The 12318-nt window shown below is 40.2% G+C and overlaps 1 protein-coding gene across 4 annotated transcripts in view; it reads left to right on the top strand.

Annotated features, from left to right (window-relative positions):
* The window catches only part of LOC126371830 (glutathione hydrolase 1 proenzyme), a 66125-nt gene that overhangs the window by 52079 nt on the left and 1728 nt on the right, over positions 1 to 12318 (top strand). For all 4 annotated transcript variants that reach the window (XM_050017206.1, XM_050017204.1, XM_050017205.1 and 1 more), the window contains 5 exons: positions 3488 to 3677; positions 4925 to 5128; positions 9056 to 9305; positions 11019 to 11209; positions 12010 to 12250. In XM_050017206.1, the coding sequence (XP_049873163.1) occupies positions 3488 to 3677; positions 4925 to 5128; positions 9056 to 9305; positions 11019 to 11209; positions 12010 to 12250 (1076 nt within the window). The remainder of the gene's footprint in view (positions 1 to 3487; positions 3678 to 4924; positions 5129 to 9055; positions 9306 to 11018; positions 11210 to 12009; positions 12251 to 12318) is intronic.

The raw sequence follows: 12318 nt of genomic DNA, 5'->3' as shown, positions 1-12318 counted from the left end.
GGCTAAAAGTATACACGTCATTCAGCTTACTTAAGTAATTACGGAGAACGACCGGCATTCTTCTTCTTCTGAAGAAGAAAAAGAAGAGACCGGCATTGATCAGTCAGTATTGAGAGGGATCGCTCACTGTGGAGAACGACCAGTCATTATAGAGAATGACCGGTCACTAGAGACATTGCCCCGTCATTATGTGGAATGACCGGTCAGTATCGAGAATGGCCGGCCACTATGGAGAATGACCAGTCATTATGGAGAATGACTGGTCACTACAAACATTGTCCCGTCATTATGTGGATTGACCGGTCAGTATCGAGAATGACCGGCCACTATGGAGAATGACCAGTCATTATGGAGAATGACCGGTCACAATGGAGTATCACCAGTTATGGAGAATGACCAGTCACTATGGATTCAGTTTGCACGTTTTTAACAACTTCATTTACGTTGCGCCTGTCCAGGCTAATAAATGTAGTGGATACGGAATCGCAAAAGTGAGTGAAAAAACTGCAAATAGTTAATCGTGAATTTTCCAGGTAACTAGGTGTGTGTCGTAATACTTACAATGCAATCAATTTTAGCGGATTATTTCTACGTATGATTAAAATATATGCGTAGTATAATAGGTAAGTAATTATGTTGTCTTTGGGTTTTATGTCGTTTGATAATTTTTCCGTACTCCATATACGCAGTGGCATTTTTTTGTAATGAGTGCTGAGTGCTCTCGCTCGGTAAACATTTAAGACAACAGGTCTGAGTATGCCCAGGATAATATTTGAAAGAATTAATCGATAGCAATAAGCACTGAGGGAAATCTCCAACCACACCGGCGGGGTCGGTATCGGGGTTCTGAAGTGTTGTCGCGTGCTGATCGGCCGCCTCTATGGCTAGAGTAACGGGTCGTCGGGATTGTATATTACGTCCTTCGGGCGCCGATACTTTTCAGTACCGTCCCTAAGTGGGATGTATTCGGAAGCCGCAGGTAGATTTCCACTAAGGCCAACTACTTAAATATTATGGGTGACTGATCATGGTAGGAATATGCTGAGGTATTTATGAAACAAAAGTAAGTATATACACTTCTCATCAAAAAAATCGAAACACCTTGCAAGTTTACGTTTTGTCAGGATTATCAGAAAAATGTGTACATTTAGGAATAAATGTTAAATGTCGTTTAATAGTGAGTAATATGAGCTTATCAAATCTTAATGTTAATGTTCTAAATTTAAATGAATTTTTCATAGGTTTCGTATTTTGTTAAATCAGTCATTTTTATTCCGTATGGAGTATAAAGGAAATGGATAAAACAACACACGTAAATGAAAAAAAAAGCTAAAAAACGTTTATTTAATAACTTGTATTCCCTCCCCGAGCTCTAATTTCTGCTTCCATACGGTTCTTCATCGATCGGATGAGAGTCACGATCACATGCTGTGGTATATTGTCCCATTCCTCTTGGATTGCATCTTGCAGCTGGCTAAGTGTTTCTGGGGCAGGATCTCTTGCTCGAATTCGTCTCTTTAATTCATCCCACAGATGTTCAATGGGATTCATGTCCGGGCTTCTTGCTGGCCATTCCATAATAGAGATATCGACTTCGTTAAGATAATCTCGTACGACGCCCGCGGTGTGAGCCCTAGCATTGTCGTGCATGAATATGAAGCCGTTGCCAATAAAATGTGCATAGGGCATCACATGAGGCTCGAGACACTCTTCGACGTACCGATGACAGTTTAGTGCAGGCAGACGTGGCCCAGACACGAAAGCAAGCTCTGTCTTACCGTCGGCGCTGATTCCTCCCCAAACCGTCCACGAACCGCCACCATAGCTGACCTTTTCTTCAATGCAGCATTGTGCATAGCGTTCTCCGTCTCTTCTGTAGACCTTGTTCCTTCCGTCGTTACCATACAGCATAATTTTACACTCATCAGAAAAGAGAACTTTGCTCCACTGTAGGTATGACCAATTTAGGTGCTCACGTGCAAAGTTAAGGCGCGCTCTTCGATGGTCTGCAGTTAATTTCGGCCCATTTGCTGGCTTATGCGGTACCAGTCCACGATCCTTCAACCTTCTTCTAATTGTAGAGTCACTTACAGCCACCCTTCGTACAACACGAAGCCGCTGCTGCAGTTGAAAAGCGTTAAGGCGTCGATTTCTTAAAGAAGTTGTTACAATAAATCGATCATCTCGCTCAGAAGTGACCCAATTCCTGCCAGATCCTGAACGGCGCGTGAACAAACCAGTCTCCCGATAACGTTTATAGACTCTATGAACAGATGACAGGCAGCAGCAGATGATGCAGGCAGGCAGGGAGATGCAGTCTTGCAGCCACAACACGCTGACTAAGGCCAGAATCCAGCAATGCCACAACTTGGGCGGCTTCTGTGGGCGAAGTATCCATACGTTTTAGAAAAAAAAACCTTTTTTCAGACGTCCCAAAGTCACAGTATTGAAATAAAAAACAAAAAGTTTAAGGATAGGCGCCAATTTTTAGTTTTTAAACGCTAAATGTACTCCAACCCTAAACACACATTTGTCTCAAAACAGTGATTCATTTCGTTTATAAGATAAACAAATGAAATTCTAATTTTGAATTTAGAATTTTCGCTTATTACTGTAATGGCCAAACTGCCAGCTATACATTTATGTATTTTTTTTCATCGTATGAATTCTTTTTTGTGTTAAATTCGGACAGAAACAATGAAAACGGAAGTGTTTCGATTTTTTTGATGAGAAGTGTATATATTGCAGTACTTATTATATTACGTTTCCATGGTGATTATTTCTTTTTAATTTATTATTAAAGCACTACATAGGTAAAATAACATCGGACTTTGTATTACTGGAGCGTTCCATGGTCACGTAACCCACATTCGTACTCGTTTCTTAGTTTACCACTTTGTAACACTTTAACAATAACCCGTAGAGAGTAGGTAATCAATATTTTTACTAATTTTCATAGAATGCTGTTACTATGACATAATATTATAATTTACTTTACCTCCTAGTTCAACAGAAAACTGATTAAATTAATTTTGATAGGTACTTAATTACCAAGGTAATGACTAGACTATTACAAACATGATTGTAATAGTCTGTCTAATCATCACTAATTTAAAAGCCACGCTCTTGTCGGTCTAGCATTTTCCATGCTACTTTTTAGGGAAAAATAGGGCAGTGGTTTCCGCAGTACTCTCACGCGTGTGGGATGGCAAATATTTAGCAAAGAGAAAATTAAATCGAAAATATCTGACTCCGATCTGTGGACCTGGTGGTGTAATGGTTAACACGCTCGTCCCGGCTTAACAACTACTGCGAGTTTAAGTCCTATTTGAGTCCGATTTTTTCGAATTAATTTTCTCTTTGTGAGATTCCCTAAGCATATGTGAGTGCTATAAAAACAAAAATCCTTTACATACTAAGCATAAAAGTGAACCTCGAACCTTAGCCATAGTTCTTACCCTTCATATCCCTGTGTTCCCTCTTTCAGGTCCGTTAGCAGTGGCTGTACCAGCAGAGACCCGTGGCTTGTGGGCAGCCTACCAGCAATGGGGCAAGCTGCCCTGGGCCACCCTGTTAGCTCCCACCATCAAGATCTGTGAGGACGGCTACAACATATCCAAGGCTCTGTACGATGGCCTGGAAGCCGCGGCTTGGATTAAGAACGACCCTCACTTGAGGTTAGTTTCGTTAATAATCGATAGTTTCGTTAATAGACGAATTTGTTGGCTGTTAAACCAAGTCATTATCTCCTTAGCATTATCCCGTTTTTCACAGAGTCTGCTTACCTAACCTGAAGATTTGAGAGGTCCGGTTTTTTACAGAAGCGACTGACTGTCTGACCTTCCAACCTGTGTTCAGCAGCATATTTGACGGCCTCTGTGGTCCAGTGGTCCAATGTTGAGCTCACGATAGAAATCCCGCGTTTGAATCCCTTCCAATTCACTTTAAGATAATCCTTAGACTAGTTTGGTTAGGACTTTACAGGCTGATCACCTGACTGTCCGACAGTAAAGGTATTAGGTATATTTATTAGGTACCTAATACGTAGTTCTAAGTAAAAACAATACGAATTCCCTAAGAATAAACAATGTCTTTTGTTCTCTGCTTAAGTACGCAATGTTATTATCGAGTTAAATGTACCTACTGTGATACGAAGTGAGCAATATTATTATGACGTCAAAAAAATAAACAGCTGATGATAATTTTACAAATAGTTATATACGACGCAACCTATAATTACTATTGGGGTCAATTAAACCACATTTCCTCAGTAAACTACTTTTCGCGTAACATACTCGTCCCTGCTTAACACTTTCAAAGACAGAACGTCTATGGACGTTCCGATTCCAAGGCGTCATACTACCCATGAACCATCAATGACCCATGGTCTCTGTCCGTAAAAGGGTTAACAAGAGCTGCGGGTTCAACTCCCGTCCGAGTCAGAAATTTTCTCTTTATTGTTGACGACACTCGAAACACGTAGGTAGTCGTTACATGAGTCACGTCAAGGGCCTTTGGTGGCTAAGTAATAACCCTGACACCAGGGTTGATGAGGTTAATAATCCACTTCACAACCCACACGATAAGAAAAAGACACTCGAAGGACCAATGTCGGAGGCGGAGCTAATAAGCTGCGGTGTAAATAAAACACCTTCAAACGGAGACATCGAAATAGTCTAATAAGACTTATGAACATAACATAACACAGTCTCAACTACATTTCCATTAGGGGTAGTCAGAGGTACAACAAGATGAACTAAGTAGCCACACTCTATCAAACTTTTTGTTATCTCTGACTACATCAATTTGGGATTATAGTCATGAGCTCGTTAAGTTTGATGCACACAGAGTCAGAGAAACCTTGTACAACAACTATTCATAATAGCAATAACAAAGAGTTCACTATCCTTTAACATTGTTTCAGGAAGCAATACTACGATTCTTCAAAAGGCAAGTTTTACAAAGTAGGTACGGTAGTAAAACCCAGTACGGAACTGTGCAACAGCCTCAAACGAATAGCGGAGAATGGTGGCGATGAACTGTACACTGGAGCCCTATCTAAGGACTTTATTGAAGACCTGGCTGACGTGAAGAGCATCATCACAGAGGAAGATCTGAGGAATTATAAGTGAGTTGATATGCGCGATCTGTAAGTCTCATTCTTACCCTGAACTGCCTCGGAGGTCCAGTGGTTTAGCGTTGGGCCCACGATTTGGTCTCGGGTTCGAATCCCCGTGGTTCGCTCCCCCATATCTCAAAAATCACTTTGTGATCTCTAGTTTGGTCAAGACACTACAGGCTGATCGTAAGTAAGATGATCCGTGTCTCGGCTACTATTTACTTAGTATTAAGTATGTAGTCATTACATGAGCCATGTCAGGGGCCTTTGGTGGCTTTGCACTAAAGTAAGACCCAGAGGGGGTGAGGTAAATCTATCTCGGCACCCGATACGAATTGGTGCGGGGCGAAGAGTTACCGTTCTGTACATAGTACTATTCTTTATTCTGTGCCTTAGGGTGGTATTAATAAACTAATCTCAGCTTCGAGCTTCAAGATCATGTCAATGTGACAGTTCTTATATAAAAACAGGGACTTGAGCATGATCCTGAGAGCAGTCTCAGCTGAAGTTAGTTTAGTAATACCTCCCTAAGTAAGGCACAGAATAAAGAATAGTACTATGTACAGAACGGTAACTCTTCGCCCCGCATCAATTCGTATCGGGTGCCGAGACAGATTTGGGTACCTCACCCCCTCTGGGTCTTACTTTAGTGTAAACGGCTGTAAGCCGCTAAGAGATAAGGGGGAGCAAGTGTCAGTCTCTCTCGCTCGCACTTATGAGGTAAAAATGACATTTTTGTATGGGGTGTCCAGGGGGTGACTAAAGTAAGACTCAGAGGGGGTGAGGTCGGCGCCCTATACGAATTGGTGCGGGAGGAGACTTACATATTATTCTTTACACTGTGGTTATGTGGTAGTGACCTGCCTCTATTTCCCTCTCATTATAATCTTGGAACCTTCTGTCAAAACTAAAGTGAATATGCATTTACTAGGTAAACTTGTACCACCTTAGGCCACATTTTCACACATCATCAAGTGAGATTGTAGTCAAACGCAAGCCTATTTAAGAATTAAAAAAGTACATGCAGTTTATGAGCAGTATTGTGTTAAAAATAAAACTAATTTACCTACCTAGTAAAAGTAGTAGGTACTAAGTACCACTAGGGTCGATTCATTTTGTCAAATATAGTCCTCCCAGATGACTCCCCGAGTCGAAGTTCGCGCCCAACGGGCACCCTCATGCCTGATATTTAAAATTTTGTACCGGGTGAGAACTTGCAGCGCTCTCAATTTGTCCGGCCAAATACTTAATGCCATTTGCAAAACGCAAAAAGCAAACGGTGCATTCTGACTCAGTTATTTCATTAAACATTGAATGGTCGTTTAAAATAACTCAGATAAGGCGATACTACCTACAGGCGTGATGAAATAGTGGCAAAAGTTTCACAATAACATCCAATGTTATTGAATTGTAATGAAAAACATTCCCACCTGTGCTAACTTCTCATTCATAATCGTGATACATTCACTTAATGAGTCAGATATTCATTTAATCATTCTAGTAATTTCTGCCAATGTCAGCCACGTACTTAGGAACCTAACACACTTCATCCTTAATCTTTCACATTATAACAAGATGATGATTACAGTGTTCAGTGTTCACCAAAGAGCTTTGAGGCGATTGCCATAGGTACTAATATACTAATACTATCTACTTACTAGATCCCGCCGTTGGAACAGCGCCGCTTGGCTCTCACTGTAAGGTCACAAATTCGAATCTCCGCACGGACCTAAACCAATGATATTCGAATTTGTTTTCGAATTCATGTTTGAATCGTAAATATCACGTGCTCAGCGGTGAAAGAAATCTTCGTGTGGAAGCTAGTATACCTATGTTTATGTATGTTACTAACCTTTCACCCGTATATGTTGTTAGAGAGGTCATCCATAATACGAAACACGACAAAACACCTTACAATGTTGCTCTATTTGCTATGGAAATGTACAAGGCGCGCAGTATTTATAGGTCAGGTCGATATGAATTTAAATGTGTGCGAAGTATAATATAACTTATAGGTATATAAACAATGTTTATTTGCAAAGAAAGTAGGTAGTCTTTCATCATTTTACTATTCTTAGATCAATTGACCTTATTATCTTAACACAACATAAGGTAACAAGCATATATAAGCTCGTTGTTTGGCGTATATATATGTAAAGTAGTATGCAATATAATGTGGATGCAATGTAATATAATATATATACACCAACTCCTCGCCGTCCTTTACGCATAACATATCATCACGCTTGTAAACCCAAAGGGGTAGGCAGAAGTGTAATAGTATACTTAATATACGTCCACTCCTCGCCAGCTATGTTTAAGTCCCATGTTAAAGGAGGCAATTGTGTAAAAGGGAGTGAGAAAAGAAATCAAATCAAAGCAAATACACCTCATTGCACAGAACTTAATTTTAACATCCAGCCATAACACATGAATACAGTACAAAAAAGAAACAAAACAAATCCAGGAAATTACGAGATATCAATTATCTATAATCCAAACATGAATTCAAACTCATAAAGTCGAATTTAATGATTAAGAGCCCGAGCCTGGAATTGAACCGTGACACTACTGACGCGGAGATGGGTAGAGAAGAGCGGAGATGTGCGGATTTAACCAATCACAGCGTTCGAGAGAGCGAAAAACGAAGACGCTCTGTCACTCTCTCCCTTACGGTGATTGGTCGATTCCTGCACATCTCCGCTCCTCTCCGCCCTGCTCCGCGGCAATGGAAACGCAGCCTAAGTCACGCGTTCTACGAACAGGGCTATCACAGAGTCATACTTTAGTTATATCTTAAGGAATCTAATTACTCATTATTAACAGTATTTAGCGAAAACAATAGCTGTTGAATTAATAATGCAATGCAAGAGGTTATGCGCCTACTTGCACAAGAGTTTACAAACACGAATGTAATCAAATTGTATGATTACCAGCTATCAAATTACCATTAAGAAATGTTTATGTATTTTGCTAACAATTCCTCATTTTATAGTGAGTACTATAAATCGATATATTATAAAGTTAGTGATTATTTAGAAGATATATTATGAATGCATGGGTTTAACTGTCTGAGAACTGATATTAGGCAGCGAAATTACTCAATTGTATAACAATATTTTATGCTTATTTATTTTTTTAAAGAACGTCTAGGGCCCTGTGCCAAGGTTTTTCTTGCAGCTTCTTTTCCCCGGCTATACAGGTTGTGAGAAGCTGCAGTAGTTTTAGGGCCAGGCGTTCGTTATGTAAACATTGACGATTCAAAGTGTAACTATGTTACCTACTGAATAAAGATATTTTTGAATTTGAATTTGAATTTGATAACTAGGTATGTTCTTAATTCGGTTCACACAGCGTGGTGGGTTGACGGGTAATCGTGTATTACCCGTCCACCCACTAGTGGGAAAGTCCAGCGGGTGGAAGGGTCGGGAGGGGTAAAACGTAAAAACTGTTTAGTAGTTTACTGGCCGCTTGTTTTTCAAATTGTTCTTTCTTGTATTCTGATCCTATCTGCCTAAATGCTAGGTAAGCTAATAAAGCTTTTTTACGCATTTTTACTGGAGAACGGCACATCACTGGTTAGAAAACTGACCCTCCCTAGTCCTCAAGAACTTCTGGGCAAGTGGAATCATTTCTCAAATCATAATAACCCCTTAATTCCACTCCGACCAACTAAACGGATCAACTAGTTGTTCCGATCGGAACTCAGTATGTGCATTGTGCAATTCTTCCCACCGATCCAACTACTCAAAAGTAAATCATATTAAACCACTTTACATTTCTATAGAATTCCGAACTGAACAACTAAGTTGAACAGTTCCAGAGAAAACACAGAGTAGATTATTAATTATGTGTAATCAATCCAGAAACATTTAAAGTAGAGAAAATGAAAAAGGCCAACCTCTAAAATAAACGTGTTTTCATTTTTAATTCCAGAGCAAAAATAGAAGAACCCATAAAAGTTACCATGAGCAACGGGGATACCCTCTACACGCCCGCTCCACCCAGCAGTGGGATCGTCCTCGCCCACATCCTGAACATTCTCCAAGGGTACAACTTCACGTCAGACGACATCAAAACCAATGATGACAAGATCCGCACTTATCACAGGATTACAGAAGCATTCAAGTTCGCTTTTGGTGCCCGAACGAAATTGGGTGACCGCGCATTTTTGAATATTACCGATGTAAGTATATTCTCCGTGGTCCAATGGTTGAGCGTTGGGCTCCGGAAGTCCCGGGTTCAAATCCAGACAGGGACATATTACAAAAATCACTTTGTGATCCCTAGCTTAACCCGATTGTCCGAAAGTAAGATGATCCAAGCTTCGAAAGGCATATAAAGCAGTTGGTCCCGGATACTACTTTCTAATGTAAGTGCATAATCGTTCCATGTCCATGAGCCTTTGGCGGCTCAATAATAAACCTGACACCAGGGTTGCAAAGGTTGGTAATCCACACGATAAAAGAAGTAAGTATATATGTTACTGCAAAAGCTCGAACTACGGTAAATGTTAAGATTTAAGTGTAAGTCTTACGATTTCCCGACATGAGTTGGTAAACGTAAGTATTTCTGAAAATACGACGATTTTTTCGAGCTTTTACGATTCGAATTCAGTATTCAACTAGGTTTTACCAGTGTCAGGCTGGTAGATGTTGGTTTTAGGAAGAAAACAATGAGTAATTCTTTATGTGACCGTAAAACGATACATTATGTGACTATTGCACATACATTCTTAGATACTTATACTTGCGTCTGTACTCCCTAATGTGGTGGGGTGAGTCACAAGTAGTCAGAGGACAAGAGGGTTTCGTATCAAAAGTGGCTGCTTAGTCCTCTAACTACCCGCGCATGCGCCTCTACCTATTCCGTGGGGCCGAAGCGAGAGATATTCTTCGTCTTCCACGTTATAATTCACATTGTTATGTTATGTCAGGCAGAAATGCATAGCATACATCCACTCCTCGCCAGCTATGTTTAAGCCCCATGTTATAGGGGGCCAGCGTGTTGCCAGTAACCGGGCACAAATCCTGGAAACCACGTGATATCAAAATATCTATGCTCCGAACATGAATTCAAACTCAAAAGTTGAATAAAATAATGAATATAATATTTTTTTAATAACAACAAATGTACATTGTTTAAGTTTACGCGGTTATTATCACAATTAAAACACATAATAACGGGTTCTTACCGCGTTTAAATGGGGATATGAGACTCCCGATATTTCGACACTGTTGCAAGTGCCATGATCACGGGATGACTGATGAGATTGGAGTGGAGTAGGTAGATCCATAATTTTCTACGGGCAGACATATCTGTCTACCCTCTTTCTTTGCCGCTTGTTTATGTTTTTGATATCGGAATGTTCGGAACCATCTGAACTCGCACCAAACTCACTACGACAAACCGCACTCACTGTGTTCTCACGTGTTTTCACCACATTAGGCCGTTTCAAGCTTTTTACAACACCTACTACTGGATTCCCCATTCATATCCCCATTTCATATCCCCATTTACACGCGGTAAGAACCCGTTATTATGTGTTTTAATTATAACAATAAATGTGTCTGTTTTTAAATGTAAATGGCCTAAACTGTGCAAGCGTGACGCGCTTTTAGCCTTCTTTTTCTTTTTTCTCATTTAAGCTATCTTTGCTGTAGTTAATTTTACATGCCGTTGTCACCTATAATTAGGGTAACAATTACTCTTGTTTACATATAATAACTTGCTATATATTTATTGTTGTTAACTCTGTTGGTGACCATAAAAAAAACATCAATAAAGCTAGAGCCGAGATTCCTCCCCTGCATATAAGTCACGCGTTTCCGAACAGTCTTACCGCGGATTCAGACGGTTATAACTTAAAAACATCTAATTCTATTTCGGTTTTTTTCAGCTGCTCGACCAACTAGCAAGTCCCGATTACGGAGAGCAGATTAGGCAGCAGATCAACGAGTCAACAACGAGCAACGACACAGCAGTTTACGGAGCTGAGGAGTACACCGGCCAAGACTCTGGGACTGCCCACATCTCCATCGTAGCGGAGAACGGTGACGCCGTATCGGTCACCAGCTCCCTCAACTTCTAGTAAGTATCATTATATGATCTGTTAATAGTAATTATATTATTTTATGAAACAACTCACTTACCCGCCGAAAAGGAAAGGGACGGATGATTGACAGCTGTTAATTTTAGAAAGAATGAGTAAATGAATGACTAACCCGGGCGAATCAAAAAAGTATCTCGCTGGTATGCAAACCGTTTGATGTGTGCTGGCAACATAATTTTGTCGGGTTATTGGCCAAAATGTAAAATTTTTAGACGGTTGTTTTAGATTTGTGCTTAAAACTGACGTGTGTTCCATACATTTTATGCTTGTTGATTACCCGTCCCTTTCCTTTTATACGGATAAGAAAATGACAGATATAACTTAAAATAAAATTAGATAGTGTTTAGAGGAATTAGCACCATTGAATATATAAATTATAAATTAAAAACTTTTTCTATCGTGTGGGTTGTGAGGTGAATTACCAACTTCATCAATCCTGGTGCCTGGGTTACTATTGAGCCGCCAAAGGCACCTGACATGGCTCATGTGTAACGACTACCTACTTACATCAGTAAGTAGTAACCCTGCTTAACGTGCCTTCCGAAGCACGGATCATCTTACTTTCGGACAATGAGGTGATCAGCCTGTAATGTCCTAACCAAAATAGGGATCACAAAGTAATTTTTGTGTTATTTCCCCACCGGAATTCGGAAACTGACACCAAGGTTGATGAGGTTGGTTTACCTCATAATCCACGATAGAAGAAGAAGAGTCTTACTGAATAAAGGTATATTTGAGTTTGACAACTCCTTTTTAATACTATTTTATCCGATTCCAGCTTTGGCGCAGGATTCTCTACGAAACGCACGGGGATAGTGCTAAACAACGTTATGGATGATTTCTCGTCCCCTGGCTTCAAGAACTACTTCGGTTTATCGCCGTCTCCTGCTAACTTCATAAAGCCAGGGAAGCGACCACTCTCTTCCATGGTACCAAGTATTATTGTGGATGACATGGGCAACGCGAAGTTTGTCGTAGGTGGATCTGGCGGTACTAAGATCATTACTGCTGTTGCTTTGGTGAGTAAAGTTTCCTCGCCAAAATACCTTAGAACATTCACATTGTGACTTTTGTACATATTTAACTA

This window comes from Pectinophora gossypiella, chromosome 13, assembly GCF_024362695.1.
Source record: "Pectinophora gossypiella chromosome 13, ilPecGoss1.1, whole genome shotgun sequence".
NCBI lineage: Eukaryota > Metazoa > Arthropoda > Insecta > Lepidoptera > Gelechiidae > Pectinophora > Pectinophora gossypiella.
Note: the sequence above shows the minus strand (reverse complement) of the source record. Positions and strands in the feature narration are given on the sequence as shown.